At 46.0% G+C, this 20,772-nt stretch overlaps 1 protein-coding gene across 50 annotated transcripts in view; it reads right to left on the bottom strand.

The window, feature by feature from the left end:
- Positions 1-20,772, bottom strand: part of ZNF438 (zinc finger protein 438) — a 275,885-nt gene that overhangs the window by 105,842 nt on the left and 149,271 nt on the right. For 26 of the 50 annotated variants that reach the window (XR_003436090.1, XR_003436085.1, XR_003436093.1 and 23 more), the window contains exon 6: positions 11,766-11,849. The exons of 3 other annotated variants lie outside the window; for them this stretch is intronic. Coding sequence is in view for 21 of the 47 variants with exons in the window: in XM_027122080.1 (XP_026977881.1) it covers positions 1,060-2,878; positions 11,766-11,849 (1,903 nt within the window). In the remaining 26 variants the exon portion in view is untranslated. Of the gene's footprint in view, positions 1-1,059; positions 2,879-11,765; positions 11,850-20,772 lie in introns of all 50 variants that reach the window. 21 more of the 50 variants (XM_027122080.1, XM_027122076.1, XM_027122072.1 and 18 more) reach the window with 2 other exon arrangements.

The following is a 20,772-nucleotide window of genomic DNA, read 5'->3' as shown; positions in this document are numbered from 1 at the left end:
CCATGGCAACAGACGTGAGCACCAGGAGAGCGGCAGGAACTCGCTGGGTCCAGCTGAGGCGACTGTCCCCCCGCCCCCCGGGCCCTCCTTCTCCCTGAGCACCCAGTGCAGGCTGGACACCTTAGCTAAAACTCAGCATGGACTCCGTTCAACAATTAAGAAGTGAGGTTTCTTTGGGGAGGCCGCTATGTACCTCAGGAAAAGGGGCAGAAATGCCTACAGAGACACAGAGAAACCCCCAGAAAGGCCGGGAGGAAACAAGACAGGCGTAACTTATTTTTAATGAATATGACAGACCAAGCTGAAATTGAACAGAAAGGATTTAGAACCATTAGGACAACTGGGAACGGTCAGGGGCCGAGGATCTAAAGTGCTGGAAAATGTTTAAGTTTCACGGTGCCGACGAGCATTCTCTTCAGCGCAACCTCCGCCCCATCACCTAGAGCAAGGTGGACAGACCAGGGCGTTTCCCTGGTTTACTCCAACTCTCAGACCCGCCTGGCAGTCTTTCAGATTACTCAGCTGGCTCGTTTACGGTGCTGGGAAGCAGCGCTGAACAGACAAGGACACAGGAGACGGCAAACCCGGCCTGACGGGGAAACAGGGCAAGTGCTGCGCCTCGGGCCCGCACCCGGGGGCTGGTCCGTGTGGCAGAGCCGCGCTGAGTCCCCGCCACCTGCCACGCCGTGTTCTGGGCTAAATGGTGCTCTTTGGGTATACATTCTGTGGCCAAGAGTTTGGAGAACATTACTTCTCGGAAGCACCAGAACTATAGACACTAAGTTACTCTTTCATATTTCAGATGCAAAATTAATCTCTTGCCCAACTGTCCCCAGCGTCCCTCAAAGGGACCTCTGTGTCCTGGCTCGTAGAAGGCGGAGTCATCAAAAATCACTAATGATCAGAGACCAGAGAGGAATGCGGCCACTCTTCACAGAACAGGGGGAAGAGGTGGCAGCTCCCTTATGAAATCTTAACCTCGGGGAGGGTCTTCCAAACCCACCTTGCCACATGTGGAATCTGGCCCTGACCTCAAATCTGAAGCATCCCCACACTCACCTGTCCACCGGTCCCTCCATCCCTCGGGCAGTCTGCTCCCTGGTCCTCAGCAAGTCCCCCGGCTGCGGCTGCGGCTCGCAGGGGGAGGGCTCGGTGCTGACGGCCACCCCGTGCACCTCTTTCAGGTGGCCGAAGTAGACTCTGACGTGGCCGAACACCTTCGCGCAGAATTCGCAGCACACGAGCCTCCTGGGCCGGGAGTCGCCGTGATGCAGCCGCACGTGTGCGCTCAGGCTGCCCGGCCGCACGTAGGCTTTGCGGCAGAGCCGGCAGCTGTAGGGCCGTCTGTCGCTGTGCGTGTTGGCGCGCTCGCGGAGGTGCTGCTTGGGCTGGAAGGCGTGCTCGCACACGTGGCATCCGTGCGAAGGCTTCTTGAGGCCGGGGAACCCATTTCTAAAGGCCGAGCCGGGCTTCGGGGAGGGGCCGTCGTCCTGCCTGCAGCCCAGATGCTTGGGGGCGGCGAGGGAGTGATTGAACGACGCGTGCTCCCGGCTGCCGGGCGCCGGGGGCTGTAGCGTGGCCGCGGGCGAGGCCAGGGCAGCCAGGGCCGGCAGGACCAGGACAGGTTTGGGCATGATGCTGCGGTATTTTTTCACAGCCCCAGGTTTCTGGTCCCTGGATTCCTGGGGCTCGGCTTTGGCTCTTTCTTTGCCATCTTTACACTTATTACTGACACATTTCCTCCTTTTACCCTGAAATGTCAGAAGTTCATCCGGGACCTTCCGTTTTCTTCCTCTTGTCTTGGCTGCCCCGCCGTTCGGTTTTGTTTTGTGGTTGAGGTCGGCTTTGGTGGCCGGACAGTAGGCCCTGTCGCAGGGGCTCTGCCACGACGCCTGTGGGGCAGGTGCCCTGTCGGCCACCTGGGGGGCCGAACAGAAGCCCTCCGGGATGGACGAGGTCTTATCACCGGCTGCCCTGAGCCCAGGGAGAGAAACATGCGCAACGTTCACAGCTGCTCCGCCTTTGTAAACTTGCGACGCCCTCGCTCTTGAGTAGGGCAGGATGGGCAGTTTACCTCTGGGGATGGAAGGGACCACCTGAACCGCGTTTCCAATAACGCCTGGCGACAAATGGGTCGCGGCCCTGGCAGGGTCGACCTGTTCTCTAAGTTCTCCCCTGGCGACAGCAGGCTTCCTGGAGGGCTTCTTGCCTGCAACGCCTGCTCTCCCTGAACTCTTCGGGAGGCCCCGCTCGGCAGAGGGCTCCTCCAGTGTGGACAGCGCTGGGGCGGCGGGAGGGTCCCGACCTCCGTGGTCGCTGGTCCCTGGGGGCCCAGGGTCTCCACGGCCACCCCCACTGGTCAGTGAGGCCGGGGCCTGGCCGGGTGCCAGCGCTGGCTTGGGTGGGCTGGGCTTGTGCGGGGCCTCGGGATGCTCAGGCAGGGGAGGGGCCGCTTGGGTTTGGGCGGGAGCTTGGCTACAGCCCCTGTCGGAGGAGCTGCACCCCGGTTTCTTTCTGGCTCCTTTGCTATGTCCTGGGCGTTGGTACCGGGGGATGGGCAGCTTCAGGTTCTTGGGCAGAGGCAGTCTGGGTTTCTGGAGTGGCTGAGCCGAGGCGACGTGTGGCAGAGCAACGAGAGAGAAGGTCCCTTCCTGGCCGGCCACCTGCATCAGCGCGTAATTCTGGGGGGGCATCCCCAGGGCCTTCGAGCCGAGGGAGGGGCCTGGATGCGCGTGGTCAGAGAGGGAGGGCGCCGGGCCCGGGACCACTCTGGGCGCCAGGACTCGGGGTGCAAGTTTTGGAGCGATGGTTCTAAACTGACTCTTACCCTGCAGACCCTTCCCACCCTGAATCGTTCCAGGAGGGCTGTTTGATTCACCTGCAAGGACAATGCAGCATAAAAAGTCACGCTGGTGTCACATAAGCATCTTACCATTCCCTCTGCCTGGAAGCATCCCTAGACCCAGCCCTGCCCTTGGGGGCAAACCCCGTGTTCCTCAAGACCCAGCCTGAAGGTCAGCTCCTGCCCACCCTCCCAGGACTGATGATTCACCACTCTCCACGGTAATTTATCTGTTTATGCATCTCTACGACTAAACACAGAGCTTCCTGAGAGCTGGGGCTTCCCCCTCCTTGTATTCCACAAGTCCATCCTCTCCACTGGCCTAATTCTGCCAGGGCGACCCCACCCCTCCCCCAAGCTCCCGGGCTGCCCACCCTCTGGCATGTTCTGCCTTGTACTCTATTTCTTTCATATAAATGTCTTGCTTTCCCTATTAAGCTCTGTGAGCGTGAAGCCCGTATTGGATCTGCCTTGCTATTTCCCACTGTATCTTTGGTACGAAACAAATGTTTCTTGTATCAAACTTCTTTTTCACTCAATTTCAGGATACACAGTTTGACCCACTGGCAGCCAATTCGTTCTGCACAGTGGATGAATTCCAGCCTGAATGCTGGCTTGGTGGCTGTTTTCCCGTGTGACTTGTGGATTTCTTCTCATACCTTCCAAACTGTTTATGTGTGCTTTTGCAATTAAATCACCGGTATTAAAAAAGCTGACGTGACACCTTACAAGCATGTTGGAAGAAAAACAAAAAGATACACAGTGATAAGATACAGAGACAACATAAAAAATACATGAATCACACAAAAAGCCCCTTCCAGGACACCAAGAGGAACAACTTTAACTGACAGACTAACACTTCACATTCCCCAGATTTATTAGGCTGACGGAACAGCAGTGATTACTGCTCTGAGGGACAATTAAGGAAACAGTTCTTGCTTCTCAGGGCTGATTCACTGATTTGATCCCCTGAGGCCTCAAGCTCCGAAGGCCTGGCTGCAGAGGAGCTTCCCATTTCTAAGTACCTCGTGTTAGTCAAGCTTCACTTCAACGCGCGTTTACCAGGTACCTACACTATTCTAGACAGTGGATGTGGCAGGCCCGTGAGTCCTCTTCTGAAACCACTGTGGCCAGATGTATTTTGGAATTTACACTTTCAAATTTTAGGAAAGTAGTAAGAGGCTCATGCCAGATGTTACATAACACCCAGCAGTCTGCAGAATACCCCTAGTTAAACCTAGTACCACCTCTGGAGTAACACATGAGTATTCACAAGGGGGAACCTAGTACCTAGTACCACCTCTGGAGTAACACATGAGTATTCACAAGGGGGAAAAACATGAAGGTTTTTAAAGGGTCTTATTTCAGTTCAGTCTTTGCCTCTGAATGAGCTTTGGTGCCCAGCGTTTGATAACATCTTCTGCTTTCAGAGCCTGTTGGGTTTTGGAGTCACAGGGACTGAAGAACTATTCCTTTAGGGGCCGCCAAGGATCTAGAGATGAATGGATACAATTGCTGCCTTAGGTAGCTGGCAATCTGGTAAAGCAGACAAATGAACATTAAAAAAAAATCAACCTTGATTTTCACGTCTACAGTTAGTGAAGTGGCAATTTTAGCAGAAAATTGATGTTTTCAGCAAAAATGACACTCTGCGAGTAAACAAATAGTAGCACAGTAGGAATAAGGTTGAAATATATCCTGACTGACCAATTTACTTTGGTAGCTTACATTAGAGGAAGAGGGAAAAAGAGTCGTGTTACGGTCTGGGGGCATCAGACAAGGATAATTATGTCATCTGTTGTTTTTCCCTTTTGGCTTTGCTACCATGAAGTTCACGGGTAAACTGACGGGTCGATCACCTCACAACAGTCACCCAAATTGATATGCTACATTTGCCTCATCTCCCTGCATAATTTAATTCATTTTTTACTTCTACGTTCACAGCCTTTAAATTTAAACGTCTTTCATGTTAAGCCTCATCTCATCTTTCTGCAAGAAGTACTGACGTAAGTTGTACGTATTGATAAATATACTAAATCAGAACTGGTGAAAGTTTGCAGAGAGCTTAAAAGTATTGAAAGCTTTTGGTTGCCTAGGGACAAGGCTTATTAAATAATTCCACTAACAATCACAATGGTCTTTGCATCTACACAACCTATCGGGGGTGAGGGAGGGAAAAAAGAAGAAACATTGGGTGATTTCTGTCTAGGCCATACTCCTAAGTGATCGAGCACACAATATTTATAGCGAGAAGAGCTGGAAGAAAGGCTATGCTGGCCTTAATTAGCCGCAAGTCCTCTTGAAATAGTACGTGACAGTAACGCATCGCAGCACAAGACACGTCACTTGTCTTGCTCAAGTCTGTGCAGTCGGCTCTTCGTCCCCGAGCCAGAGCCCAAGTCCTCGCAGGGGCCTCCAGGGCCTGGCGCCCTCGGCTCCTGGGAGCCCTCTGACCCGCACCGCCTCCAGGCACGCCAACCGCCCCCCCGGGGCTGGTCCTCGCCCGCGCTCTCACCACCCTGACTGCTTCCCTAGGTGACCGCCGGTACCTGCTGCAGCATTCCCTTCAAGTTTTGTTCAAACGGCCTCTTCATGATGAACTCTTCCCTGAGCGCCTCAGTAACCTGTACCCCATTCTGAGCTCCCTGCCCCGCCTTCCTGTTTTAATTTTCTCCCGTACACGTGCTCACGGACTTCATTATGGTCCGCAGCCCCCCCACCCCTGGAGTGAATTTCTCGAGGGAGGGGAGTTTATCTGCCTCTTCAGGGCCTGGAACAGGGTTAGGCATGGGCTCAGAAATCTGATAATTATTTGTTTAATTTGTAAGTGGTATTTGTGATAAAGTGACCAGTGGCTGAAAGAAAAAAAAAAAAAACATAACTTAAAAGCAAGCTTGAACAATGCCAAATTACTTTGAAAATTTGCCCACTGCCAGCATAAGGAAATGGGTTTGCACCATGATTTAAAAACAAACAAACAAACGAAAAACCAAACCAAACAACAACAAAACCTTTTGAGATAAAGGGGAGAGGTGAGGCCAACTGACGAACCACCTGAGGAACTAACAAGAGAGACAGTAAGTGACGCTGTTGGGACGTGAACCCCACAAATAGTGGCAGAAACAAGCAAGCTCTGGAGTAGACGTCGCTTTAAAGAAAACAGACACGCGAGGAGGGAAAAAGACGGGGATTAGAGTGAAGAGAGGAGGAACAGCTAGAAACAGAAAACTGACCCTCAGAGGCAGAGAATGGCGACGCCAGCACAATGAGGAGCAGAAATAACAAAGAAGAGAAGATGCAGCTGAAGCAACAAGCGGTGGTCAAGGTCACGTCAAGGTCCCCAAAGACTTCCACTGGGAAGGGGCTTCCTAGGTTTTATGACCAAGTGTAAGGAAGCAACCTTCTGACAGTTAAAGGTTTCCAGCAATGAAACCAACTATCTTTATTGAGCCATTCCAAAGGCGAGAGAGGGAGCTAATTACGATACATGTAAAGTGGATGTGCTTCGGCCTTCCTTGGTGGCCGATGCAGGGGACACGGGTTCGTGCCCCGGTCCGGGAAGATCCCACATGACGCGGAGCGGCTGGGCCCGTGAGCCATGGCCGCTGAGCCTGCACATCCAGAGCCTGTGCTCCGCAACGGGAGAGGCCACAGCAGTGAGAGGCCCGCGTACCGCAAAAAAAAAAAAAAGTGGATGTGCTTCAACTGATCTTCAAGAGTTCGTCCATTACAGTGGAAATAAAATCACACACAAAGAGCAATGGCAGTCAAAAGAAAAGGAGGCCGACCGTGGTCCAGGAGCACAGGAAACTCTTTAGGGTAACCAGCTGTCCCGGCAACAGAGAACACTGATCAGTGAGCAGCCTGGTGGCCTGAGACCACAGGGCCCTGGGTGAGAAGTACAGGGCCCGCCGCACAGAGTCATCCTTCAGTTCCCTGCAATTCAAAGAAGTGGGTGCTGGCGTAGAAGAGCGTATCAACTGGCTTCATGATCACTAACCACAAGCTAGTCACGAGAAGTCTGTGGGGTGAAAAGACAAGGCCTTGCACAGTAAGCTAACTTGCTCATGCCTGCCCGGATCTGTTGGGGATTACATACAAGGGTGGGGTCTTCACGAAGGTGGTGCTGAGTCCCACCTCCCAGAATCATTAATGATGCAGTGATAGGGAATGAAACGATGCATCAGAAGAAAAGCAAGGCAGGAGAAAGACGGCGAGGCCACAAAAATAGAAGGAAAGAAGAACCCCTAGGAATTACTAAAACGTCCAGCAACAGGGTACTAATACAATACTCATCCAACCATACAACGGAATACTGTGCCACAGTGGAAAAGAAGAATGAGTTAGACTGACATGGAACACTCTCCAAGATGTGAGGTTTACCATATGCTATCACTTGGATTTAAAAAAAAAAGCAGTGAGAAACACACACAGATCTACTCCTGTATACACACAGAATCTCTCTCTAAGGAAACTAAGGAAACTGGCCTTAGTGTGGCCTTCGGGGTGGAGCCACCGGGGGAAGTACAGGTCGGGGTGGGATGCATGTGTGTCTCCCACTGAATGCTCTCGGGGCCTGGCACACAGGAGGTACTTACAAATATTTTTTGAATGAATAAAAGGAAAACGAAAGTTTCCCTTTTGGATCCGTTTTGCAAAAGGTTATCCGTGGGGATATCTGTGATGGGTAAGTGTGCGTCCGTACGTAAATGACTGTGTCCAGATGACACCTTGAGAGCATCTCGGGTTTTTACTTTCCTTGCCTACTTAATGATAAGAATTGCTAATGATAAGGGAAGTAATCGAATCGTCTGACAGGCAGTTCATCACTACCCCCCAAGGTTCAGCCCTGAGAAGCATGAGAGCTCATCCCCGAAGGACAACCGCAGTCCTGAGAACTGTTCCTCCCAACACTGGCTCTTTAAAATAAAGCAGGGCCGTCTGCAATAGAGGTCAGTTATGCTACAATAACTACAGGGGTTTTCTTTTCTTTTTCTTTTTAAAGAGGTTTGATCAATAGGAGTGTTTAGAGAAACTGCAAATGCCATTAAGTTTTTTAAAACACTGAGCTGTCTGATTGTGGGAAGGCTTTCTTGGCCATGTAGTTGCAACAGTGGTTTACTCCACGACACATTTACAAGGCCTGTCCCAGATGGTGTGATCTAAACCCCGTCACCTGTCACCTACTGACTTACAGATTTCACAGAACTGTGCACTAAATGGTAAGTCGAAATTTCTACTGACATTCATCATTTCTGGAAATCCTGCGGAATTACCCATAACACAGTTAGACCCACAGGACTCTCAGGCACTAAACATGGACTTTTCTAAACTGAAAACATAAAAGCCTCACTCAGTAAAATTAATTTTTGCACAGTTCTACGATGCAAATAGTATTAGGATTTTAAATGTGGACTGTTTTTAATATGTTAAGCATATTGAACAATTATTTTGAAGAGTGACATTTACAGTTGGTGAGAATTTGATCTAACTGTGGATTAAAGGAAAACGAGGAGGCAATGAGTCCTTATTATGGTCTAGAATCTATGCTGGTCTTTTAATTGAATCCTTATGCAAACTCTGCAAATAAACATTATTGTCCCCTTTTACAGATGAGGCAAAAAGAGGCTTGAGGAAGTTAATTACATGCCAAAATCCACACAACCCAGGTCCGTCCCATTCCAATGCAAAGCAGTGACCTTCCTTCCTCTCCTTCATCCTCCCCTCAAAAGGGAGAAAATTCTTTACAAAATTGCCCTAATTAGCTCCAAAATATAATTTTTATCTCTGGATTTTAAGGAGAAGAAAAAAATTTGAAATAGCAATGGCTTGTCATATCTCCAAACTTCAATTACCATCAAATGATTCTTTCCAACAGCCCACTTATTAGAGAACTGATGAAAAGGTAATAGTCACCTGAAGGTAAAAGCAGATATTCAAAGCTGAGTTTCCCACTTCCTATCCACAGGGTTCTGACAAACCCAGAAAGGCGGCCAGGTATCTGTCCGGAGAAAGCACCGTGTGCGTCCCCCTCCATCTCCTCCAGAGCCCGGGGCTGGTGCGTGTCAGCTGCCCTGCCAGGCGGCGGATGGAAGCCGAGGGCCCAGTGGCACCGCGCGCCCGCATCTGAGCCAGCCCCCTCTAACTGTGCCACAACGTGGCCCCGCACACCGTGTTAAGAGACAGGAACACGGGGCGGGTGACTGTCCAAGAGCCGCAAGCAGCTCACTTCCTGATTCCCACCGGCATGAACCGAGGCCCGCAGCGCTGCTTCTGAACAGAGTTCTTCCCACCCGACCCTTGGCTGGTTCGGGCACGTCTGCCCCTCATTCCACCTGCGGGGACCCGAGGGCCCGCGGCTAAGCCGGAGCGGAGGTGGAGAGAGGGGGCCCCCCGCTCTTGACGCAGTCCCTGGCTCCAGGCTCAGAGCGAAAGTGTTGCCAAGTCTTGGCCACGAAAAAGCCAAAACTTTTAGGACTTGTTTAGGTTTTAACGTTATTGAACTGAAAAACCCTATCTTCAATTTTATTGGTTGGCATCCCTGTCCTCCCTCCCACTTGGCTTTCCAATAATAAGTTCCAGTTGGGGTTCAAACTGTTTCCCAGGATGGTCTCTGGTTAGAACAAGCATGGTAAAACCCCGGAGAAATCTGAGATGAAAGAAACGTCTCAGAACACAAGGCAGCTCAACTTAATTCTGTTGAAAAACCTACAAACACGTGGAGCCATCGCCCACCCGTTCCCCCGCATGTCCCGGCTCTGCGGCGCCATCTACAGGGCTGTACTGAGTGCTGGCGGGAGAGATGGTACCGTAAAGCGCGCTGGCAACACAGGCACACGGGTGCTTTGTGTCCAAGGACTCGGGAAGCCAATCATCACTCCAGTCCACACATCTTCAGCACTCAGCACGCCTAGAGTCATTCTACTAGGAGCCCAAGTTCAGGAAATCTGACACTGTACAAAGGAAGCGAGCATGTTCCCAATTTACGTGTCAGGTGCTGTGCAAAATACTTCGCGCGCGTTATGTCCTTTAATCCCCACGACGCGCTGGGTCAGGAGTTACTGTTATGTGCATTTTACAGATGAAGATTTTGCAGCCAGCGGGTAACAGGCTGGAACTCAAGCCTTGGCCCGCGTGACTCCAAAGGCTCTTCCCAGGTCTACCTGCTGCCTGGAAGCTATTACGCATGGTGACAGTCACCATCACAGTCTCTAGTGGTAAGATCACGGGTTTGGGGGTTCAGACAGATGTGGGTTCAACTCCTGTCTCTGTCTCGTGGTTTGGGAGAGTCACTCAGCCTGAATGTTCCCCTTTATGAAATGGGCATAATAGTATCTGGTCGCTGTCAGGATTAAATGAAGAAAGTATGCATTAAACGTGCCAGGGTAGTGCTTACCACATGTTAGATTCTCAGCAGTTTCCTACCTTCTCTTGCCAAGAAGTACGAAGCTCCTGACATTTATTTTTGGTGGGAGGAAAAAACGCACAAATCTTGACCGTGAATCATACGGCAGCAGCACTGAACCCTTAAACGGGTATTTCTTTTTTAAGAGGTAAATCAAGGAAAGCGGGAAGAAATAACTATTACTTGTGAACGATGCTCCCCATAAACCTGTAAAGCACTTCTCTCTGACAGCTCACTTATTACATCTGATCCAGCCTATCAGGCTCTCTTCCCCTGCCCCGCCCCCCAATTTTTGCATCCAGTTGACAAAGTGCTAAGCAGATGAACAGTTCTAGTGAATAGGAGTGAACATACGTGCATTGTAAAGGGCTGTTTTCTGGGGACACCCTCTCCTCTTTTGTTTATACTGAGCATTGATGCTAACTGCTGTTGTTCTCCAGCTTAGCAGGGGACAAAACTCCCCTGGTGGCCCTTCAGGGGATGGGGGTAAGCCCAGGTCTCAGGGGTCCTGGGAGGGACGGGCTCTAGAGTGGGACTAGCGACTCTGGCCACATCTCAGGAGGACGGTGAGAGCAATGGCCACGGGGTTTCTCAATTCGGAAGAGAAAATATGGGGACTCTCAGAGGGTGGGTCAGGGCAACCAGAACTTTGACAGCACTTGTAGATTTCAGTATGCTGCGGTGGTGGTGGGGGATCATTAAGAAGTAAGTTTAAGATAGCTTGTTTATAGAAAGAAAAGTCTAGCATCCAAAGAGGGTCTGTAGCCCATAAAATTGAACAAATTAGATATGTGAATATGTCACGAAGCATGGGGAAACAAGCACTCTTTATGAACAAATTTAAAAGCCAGTTACCTAAACATTAACGGCAATAAAAGAAAAAAAATTACACAATGTGGTTTTTGTTCAATTCTAGTAGCTAATTATTCTTTTTGGGTCATATAATTAATGTCCCAAATGAAAATTTAAAGAGCACTACATTTAAAATACATTTTAATAATGCTCAATTTCAGTGAATTTCTCCTTCATTTTAATTAAGCCCCCTGTATCAGTCCTCATTTCTGGGAGGAACTATTTTTAATTTCAAGTGCTTCTGATGAAAAACAGTTGAAAACTATGATATATTCTTATTTTTAATGCATCGAGAAAGATGAAGTTATTTATCGTTTTGGCAAAAAAAAAACAAAACAAAACCCCAAAAAACCCTGTAATGTGAGCAAGATTTTATTCACTATTACACAGCAGTCAACTTGGTATCTTTACCCAAATCTAAGAATGACTGAGTAGCGCCAGAATCTGACTAAGAGCTAACGATCTATGAGGAACGCAAAGCAAGCCAGAGGGATGCTTTGTTAAGCCCGTCCTCCCGTTATCCTTTTTGCTGTTAATATTGCTAGCATTGTGAACGTTCAGGTGAGTCACACAGCTGAAACCCAGAAGGCCTTGCTAACTGGACCGCATCAAGGTGAAAGCAGCAAATCACTTCGTTCGACACTCTAACTCCCATAGAACAAATACCTGTGCGCGCTGTCTTTCCAGGAGATGCCGACTTCTTCTGAGTCAGCTGTTTCTCAACAGGACTGGGGAGCAGGGAAACACCTCCTGCAAAAGGGCTTTAGTGAGCTACATAAACGTCTCAGGGCAAGAAATCTTCCACCACCGAGTTAAAAATGGACCCCTTCTGTTTACACCTTATATTTCAATATCAGTTGGAATAGTTACACATCTGGGATGACAGTTGGTGAAGAAAACCTTTCCTTAGTGGGATGAACGGAAAGACAAGGTTTCAACATCAGAACACGCAGTCAGCTGGAACGACTAAACTAGGACAGTGCAGAAAGTTCTTGCTTTTGGTCAAAATACCATGATTATGAAACTAGAGTGGTAAAGATCACAATGTTTCAACAGCAGGATAGTTAAAAGCAAGGGACTGGAATCACAAAGATATTCTTATTTTTATACCATAATTTCAAAAGTAGATTTGCTGTATATATATAGAACAGACATCTTTAAAGAATGCGCAAACTGCATTTTAAAAAATGAAATAATGGTTCCACTGCTTTATGGTAGAGTTGTACAGATATTTTATCTTCACAACTCACACTGATTTAGGACATTTTTGTTTTTTTCTGGAGGTCTTTCTGTACCTCAGCTTTTATGTCAAACAGTTCATGATTTGTAAGTACAAATGTACAGCACCACGTGTTTCTTTGTTACGTGGATAATTATTCCCTAAAACTCCTGCTTGCTGAATCTTTACTGTTCCTCACTTCTTCAATCAAGGTACATCTTACCTTAACACAGGGAGACCACCTATGATACTGACACTTGGAAGAAAATAAAGAGAAAGAAAAGGAAGGACCAGGCACTGCTGGCACCAAGGCCCCAGGCTTGTGGGAGTTATTCCCATGGGGCTGACCAGTCCGGACCTCCGTGAGCTAACCCCCACATACTGTACAGATTCTGAGGTACAAAACCACGACGGCCTCGGAGTGTGAAAGCTGTGGGACCAATCTGGACTCCTTTCCTTTTGAATTCTGCCCGGCTTCTCCTCCATCAGTATCTTTATTGTTCTTTGGATGACAACTACAGACCTGGCTGAAGGAAACATTCACTCTCGTCCACAGGTTAGGAACATGTAAGCGTTAACTCCCCATTTTCTCCAAGGGGATGGAGTGATGACACAGTCCACCTGCGTTCTCTTTTCCCCGAGGCTCTGCACGTACATAGGTATGTGTACTTAGGTAAATACTCCTGGTCCTGGAGTTGGCTTCCTGCCTGATCATCCCTGGATACTCCCGGCATGCCGTGCGTCTTTCCACAGTGCTTACCCCGCCTGGTTCCCCTACTTCCCCCATGCTTTCCACTCCCACTGCCTGCTGCCCGGTGCTGGAGAAATCCAACCACTCTGAACACTGGACAACATCATAAATGTCAGGTTTCCAGTCTGAGACTGCAGACTGATTCCACAGTCAGTTTCTTGTCCTAGCAGACTCCCTTCAGTCCCTCACTGGGACCAGCCCAGGTTTCTCCCACCGCTTGTCTGAGGCCCCACCCCTCTGCCCCACCCTACCCTTCCCCCATGGCTCTCTCTCTTGTCAGTGATTTTTGGCATTGACCTTGCAATGAACTGAGTATTTGTGCCTTCCCTCCCCACCCCCAAATTCACATATTGAAATGCTAACCTCCAGTGTCGTGGTATTAGGAGTTAATCAGGTCACGAGGGTGGAGCCCTCATGAGTGGGATTGGTGCCCTTATAAGAGGGACCCCAGAGACTTCTCTTCCTCTCTCTCTGCTACAGGAGCGTACACTGAGAAGATGGCAGCCTGCCGCCCAGAAGAGGGCTCTCACCAGAACCTGAGCACGCTGGCGCCTGATCTTGGACTTTCAGCCTCTTAACTTGAGAAATAAATTTCTGTTGTCTGGAAGCCACTCGGTCCGTGGTACTTTGTTTTAGCAGCTTCAAGTGACTGACACTTCGTGCGGAAGAGAGAGGTCACTGCCCCTGCTTCCTACTTCTAAACTCTCCTCTTTAATTATACAACACAAATATGGTTACTTTTTCCTGGGGTGGGGGTCAGGAGGGCGAGGCCCTATTGCTCTAAATATACACCATATGCCCCGAGTCCTAAAACACGAAAAGGTAAGAAGATGTGTATCTCAGAATCAGGAAATGGGGTGTTCCCAACACCTGCTGCGCCCACACTTGTCTCCAGGCCCCTCCGCTGCCTCTGGGCTCCTACACCATCAGCGAGCCCTGGACCTTCAGGAGGCCTTCCCGACCATCCCACCTGAAGGCCGTGCTCCACCCCAGGCGCTCAACTGTTTTCTTTAATTGTCCTTCACAGCACTTATGTTTATAATGACATTATATCACCTGTCTCCTCCCACTAGAATGTAAGCTCCAAGGAAGCAGGGGCTGGCTTTGTTCACTGCCAGGACCTCGGTCCCTAGTCCCTGTCTGGTACGTGGCCATCAGGCAATACGTTATTCACTAAATGAGTGACCTGATAGCTCTCAGCTGTATTGTCTTGCTTTCTCCTGTGCTTTTGCTGGACAAGAAACTATACAAACAAACCCAACAACCATAAATAATCCTTGGGCCTTCTCTCCTCTTCAAGCTACTGCCCTACCTCCTTTCTTTTCTTTGTGAGAAAATTTACCATAGGTAGAGTATATGCTCCCCGTTTCTACTTATTAACTCTATCTTTCCTCATCCTAAACCCTTAAACCCCCTTGTGAAGGACTAAAATGTCCCTCCGTCAAGAGTCAGATTCGGTGCTTAAGCTATGATCTCACTTCATCCTCCACCCGCTCTTGATAGTAACATCTCTGGGCCACGGATGCAGGAACTGAAACTTCCTGGCGAGGTCACAAGCTGGTAGGTGAGAGATGGGTGTGAACCCACTCTGGCCCCAAAGCTGCTCTCCTTCCGTTCCAACACACTGAACTTAAGGAAGGGGTTTGGCGATGACTCTGTTTATATTGTCGGTCTCCTCCAGTGGCTGTGAGTGCCACACCAACCATCTCGACGCTGGGAAAATGAAGATCCTTTTGACTAACCTTTTCCAATCAGAGTGTAACCCTCAGGAGAGAGCGCACGCTTCCTTTTCCTAACAGGAGTCTACAGCATGGCTACTGGAGACTTACAGGAAGTTTAAGATTTTAAGGAAATTAACACAGAGGGAGTCCCTTCACAGTGCCCTAGTGCTTAAAAGCCAGGCTTCTTCCGTGGTGGCCTTCCTCTTCTTTTTTTTTTAAATTTTTTTATTGAAATACAGTTTATTTACAATGTTGTATTAGTTTCAGGTGTACAGCAAAGTGATTCAGTTATATGTATACATGTATATCTATTCTCTTTTAGATTCTTTTCTGTTATAGGTTGTTATAGGTTATTGAGTAGAGTTCCCTGTGCTATACAGTAGGTACTTGTTGGTTTTATATATAGTCGTGTGTATATTTTAATCCCAAACTCCACGGTGTCCTTTCACAGAGCTTCTGATGAACAAACCCTCTAGGCCTATGTCAAAATGTAACTTTTTTAAAGCATCAATTACACAATCAATTTAATAACACTTTTAGGTACCGACTTAAAGAGGTTTTTTATGATGAGCAAAAATGAAAGGAAAAAAATCATTACTAAGGTCTTTTATAATTTCAGTTATAATATAAATTTCCCAGATGTTTTTCAAATCCTATTGCACTTGCTTCTAAAACTGAGGTCAATGAAGAACATTAGGACTGAATGAAGAAGTCTGAAAATGCTGAAAGAATTTCTCAATTCCTCACGTGGTAAGTCCTGCCCCTTTAGTCACCTTGACAGAGCATCTGAGAATTTTCCTTTTTTGGGTGGTGAGGGGGAAGCTCCTCAGGGTAAACAAGACGAGTTGCATTACATGCAAGAAAGAGAACAGAGGCCTGGCTTTGGTTCTTTCACTTACTACTGGAGTGAGCCTGCGCGAGATCATCTTTCCTGGCCTTAAGTTTCTCTTTTTACCAAGGGAGGAGTAGACTAGAGCACGGTTTCTCAAAGTATGGTCTGCCAACCTGGGGAGGGTCCTCACACTCTCTTTTCATACTCGTAATAAGATGTCACTTGCCTTTTCTACCCTGTCGGCCTCTGCACATGTTGCATTGATGGAGCAAAGGACGTAACTGGATAAAAGTGAACTCAGGCAGGGACAGCAAACTGTCCAAGCAGCCACATCCTTTGCCACCACACTCCCTCAGCAGAACAAAAACGCAGGATAAAATTTCAGTTTTCTTAAACCTTGATCCTTACGGGCCTTTTAAAAATTCTGTACGATGACACGGTTCATCCCCCCCAGAGCACTTCCGCTGCTCATTGAGGCATGACGGTGGCCACGAGGAACGGTGCTCATGTGATGGTCTGAAGCTGGACTAGCTGCTCTTCATGGAATAACCATCTTGACTTGAAAGGACATCTGACAGACATATGTTGAGAGAACATATTCAGACCTGGGTACCTCGCAGACATTTTCTCAGACATGAATGAACGAGCCTTGTCATTACAAGAAGAAACATCTGGCAGTACCCATGGCCAATGATAAAAATCATTCTTTCGAGCAGCATTAGAATGTTGGAAAATTTGAATCCATCATCAGGATATTGAAGCTTCCCTAGACTTAGTGATTTTTCAGGTAAGACTGCTGGTTATTTTAACAAATATGATTTTTAAAATACTGTATAAAATGACATATATAGAAGATCTGCGTAACTCAGTGCACTGTTTTCTAATACACATTGCACGATGGACCTGAATGTAACAGAATACAAGAAGTACACTGACACGGTTTCAAATTTCACATTACAACTAAACTTTAAGCTGCTACCTGACTCGTTTAAAGTCAGGTATAGTTATCTGACACATTTTGATGTAGTAGCAAAGAAAATTATCCACAATTATCTGAAAAGGCTATTAAAATACTCCCTCCCTTTCCAGTGACTGTAAAGCTGGATTTTCTTCAAATACTTCAACATAAACAATATAGCACAACATACTGAATGCAGGACCAGATAGGAGACTCCTACCATTTTCAGTGAAGCCAGACTTTAAAGATTTGCAAAAAACATAAATCAATGCTAGTCTTCTCACGAATTTTTTTGCTTTGGAAAATATAGCCAATTACACAAAATATGTTATTTATGTTAAGCTGTAGTGAGATTACTGTTATTTTAAAATGAATTCACAAACACATATTTTTTCAGTTTATAATCTCAAATATGGTAAATCCCATTTGACACTACTGACATAAAAAAATATTCTTTGAGTCCTCAATAGTTTTTAAGAGCGTAAAGGGGCCTGAAACTAAAATGTTTGAGAACTGCCGACTACATGAAACCTAGTTCAAGCTCTTTCAAGATTCTGATTTTTTGTGTGTGTATGTGAATGAGAATAGAAAATAAAATCTGGAAATGTCTTGCTTTTGGGTGATAAGTTTTTGTTTCCTTCACGCTTTTCCCTCGTGAGAATATAATACGGCAGATCCATGAGACAGAGTTGTGAAAATGAAGTGTTTAAAGGTAATTTATCCTAATAAAAATATAAATTATAATTAAATATCACTAGTTGGAAATGTTAGAATACAGCTTAAATAAAAAATTTTTTTGACAAAAATATTATAAATGTTAATGCTTTGAAATTTATTTTACTCAATTTATATTCATGGAACATCTTATAACATATTTAAACTAATGACATTTGCATTTTTTCTCCAATTTTAAGAAATATCATCACAAGATTCTCTTAGTAGTATTAGAATTTTTGAAAAAAACAGAGCACTGTTTTCCTTTCAGAACTTTTAGCAAAATGCATTCAAAATCATTTAAAGTTACTTTATCAAAACCAAAATAATAACTTGCTGTTTCTAATATAAGTTGGACATTGGAATTTCTGTAAATGTTTTTAGGGTTTCGGTGCCAATTAATTTAAAGACAAGATGTTCATTCAAAGCATGACTAGACTTACAAATTTCCATTCCTATTAGTAGTAGACTTTTACAAACATAAAATGCCTAGCCTGTACTTCTGGCTTGCATAACATCTAAATACCGCTGTCGAAATTCTTTCCTTTATCCCCACTCAGCTTATCACACCAACTATCTGCATAAATAAAGATGTAAGCACCTGCTATATGGCAAATGGTCTTGGGGGCAGATGCTCCCATCCTTGTGTTCATGTTGCTGGGGCCGCATACATTATCTGAACAGATGTATACAATCTGAAAATGTTGGGTCCCACGGTGAGATGTCTCCAACTGCTTCCTATCAAAGTACATAAATGCTGTTTGCACCTGCATTTATGTTAATGATAGAAAGGCAGCAGGGGTTCTGACAAAGTGAGATGTGATGCTATGAAATACATTTACATGGTTAATTGGAGTTTCTGACAGACTCTGCTGCCGAGTGGCTACAGTGACACTGATACAGGCCAGAGGAGACGATCCGGTGAGTAGCCTGCTTTTTAAGCAGTGGAAATCAGGCTATTTCAAACAACAGAGATACTCATAAACCGAATTTACTAAAAAGGATATTCCAGACTCTAGCATTTTATCTCAAATAGGAGAATAACTCCCAATACGAGGTCTACCTGATAAGGTTTAGGCCACCCAAGTCATTTCCATTTTGTTCTACAAGGAAATTTCGGTAGGTATGTGTGTGTTTTCCATTTGTACTTCTGTCAACAGCATAACATATTAATACAGCAGGTTATTACATTGGAAAGTTCCAATTTCCAACGTTAAGGAGTTAACCAAAGCCAGCTTGAAAATGTCAATTTGTACTTGGTCTGCAACATAAAATGGTACCAAAAGCCCAAGAACAGCACTTACACCGCTAGTTAAGATCAAAATGTTTCCATATGAATGTCACATATTTAGAAACATAATATTTTGGTAAAACATAGGGAATGCCCCTCCGCGCCTTTAATGAGGTCACAACGCCACCTTAACCGCTAAGTGCAAAGCAACAAGTCACAGTGCTTCTCCCTGCTACTGTGTATTAAATGTGAGCCCTGAGGAGCCAGAGTTCACAGCAGGAGTTGTCTTTGTAGCTTTACTGAGCTAAGAACTTGTGGTCACTTTCAAATAATACACTTATTACCTGATTAACGTGACACCGATCATATCAACTTTACACAAAGTTATTATACCTGCGTTCCGAAAGCACTTTTATTCTGTAACTGACTCTGAGATTTCTATTGCGCTCTATGAATTTACAAAGGGCATTCATACATGGTTGAGCCACACTTGCGGATTCTGTATTTGTGCATTCACCTGCTTGCTAAAGTTTACTTGCAACCCCCAAATCCACACTGGTGGCACTGTCGTGGTCATGTGTAGACATGCACAGGCAAAAAGTGTGTGTCATGTTCCTAGCAGTAGTTGGTGCTCTGCCTTGTTTCAGCTCCCATACTGTAAACAAGCGTCCTTTCTGCAGTCTATTTAGCCCCACATTTAACTTTTTTCCTTTTTGTTAGTGATTTCACTGTTTAAAACAGCCCTCGAGCATAGTGCTGATATGCTGTGCAGTGTTCCTAAGCATTAGAAGAGTCTGATGTGCCTCATGGAAAAAAATACATGTGTTCGACAAGCTTTGTTCAGGCATGAGTTATAATGCTGCGTCTGTGAGGCCAATTAATGTCAAGGAATCAACAAGATACATTCAGTGAGGTGTCTTTAAACAGAAACACACATAAAGCCAGGGTTTGTGTTGATAGCTGATGAAGATGACCAAAGGCTCACAGGAAACCTAACCCTGCATTTCCCGTAGGAGCCATGGTGCAGTATTAGCTAATTCAGTGTTCGTGGTGACTTTACAGAATGTGACAGCTGCAAGTGACGAGAATCAACAGTATCTTATCTCATTGGACTGTGTCAGGGCAAAATTAACATCCCCATTCGAAAGATGAAAGGACTGAGGCTCACAGATTTAGCCAAGATCACAGAGCCTAGAAAGAAGGGCAGAAGAATAACCAGAGCTCAGCTGTCCAGCTCTTAGCTTGGTGTTCTTTCCCCAGACCGAGAGGGCTGCGGAGGACAAAAGACAGGAAAGGAGCTCGGGAAGCATCTCCAATACCATGTTCGAAGGGTGAAACTTTAGTTAGATAACAAGACCATAAGCCATTCTTAGGCTGAGTCCTCATAAAAGGTCAACTCCTGCTTGGATAGACAGCCCAGTTTTATTCATTGACACTGAGCTATAAGAGAGTAGAGCTTAGTTTGGTTTTCCTTTTTCCCCCTTTGCTCCTTGCTCATTGCCCCTCCAAAGGCAATAAATATTTGTTAAGTGAACACATAGACTTGACAACTTCAGCTTGGTGTTTCATAAAAAAACAAAGATTAAAATCTTTTCATAGCACCTGAGTAATATGTTTTTTTTTAAAGTGTTTGAGAGTTTAAAGCACTTTTAACAAAATTTAATATGTATTTGAGAAACCACTACATGCCAGGATGCTTAAAAGCCCGCCAAAAACAGAAAATTCATTAAAAAGTTTACATAAAGAACCCAACTGATACTAAGAGTCTAAAATAAGTAGGATCATTTTCCTAAACTTAAAAAAAAAGAACATTATTAACTACCTACCCCAAGTGTTCCTTGAGTTCAAAAATTCTATATTCACTAATACGAAAATGTTTATTTCTGTAAGATGTAAGTACAGCTTTTTATGTCTCTAAGACATAAGAATATATTTTTAGGCTGTGCCATGATTATTTTTAAAGTATTTCACCGAATCAGAAAATCTAGGTTTTTTTCTTCTTTTTTATCACAGCTCCAAATCTGAATTCACATGAAAGACAGGAATGGCTATTGGCTTCACAGGTAAATAATGCACAGGTTTTGAAGGCTAGTAGGCATGGTACAGAGCGCGTTTAGCTAACTGCAGTGTTCCTGAAGGGGGTCATTAAGACCGACTACTTCTTACTCAAAAGAAGTAAGATGCCTCCAAGCATCTGCCATTTTCTCAGCGCCATCTATTCTTTTTTTTTTTTTTTTTTTTTTTTTT

This window comes from Aethalodelphis obliquidens, unplaced genomic scaffold (assembly GCF_003676395.1).
Source record: "Aethalodelphis obliquidens isolate GAN/ISIS:26980383/991018 unplaced genomic scaffold, ASM367639v1 scaffold23, whole genome shotgun sequence".
NCBI lineage: Eukaryota > Metazoa > Chordata > Mammalia > Artiodactyla > Delphinidae > Aethalodelphis > Aethalodelphis obliquidens.
This window is presented reverse-complemented; position numbering and strand designations above follow the sequence as displayed.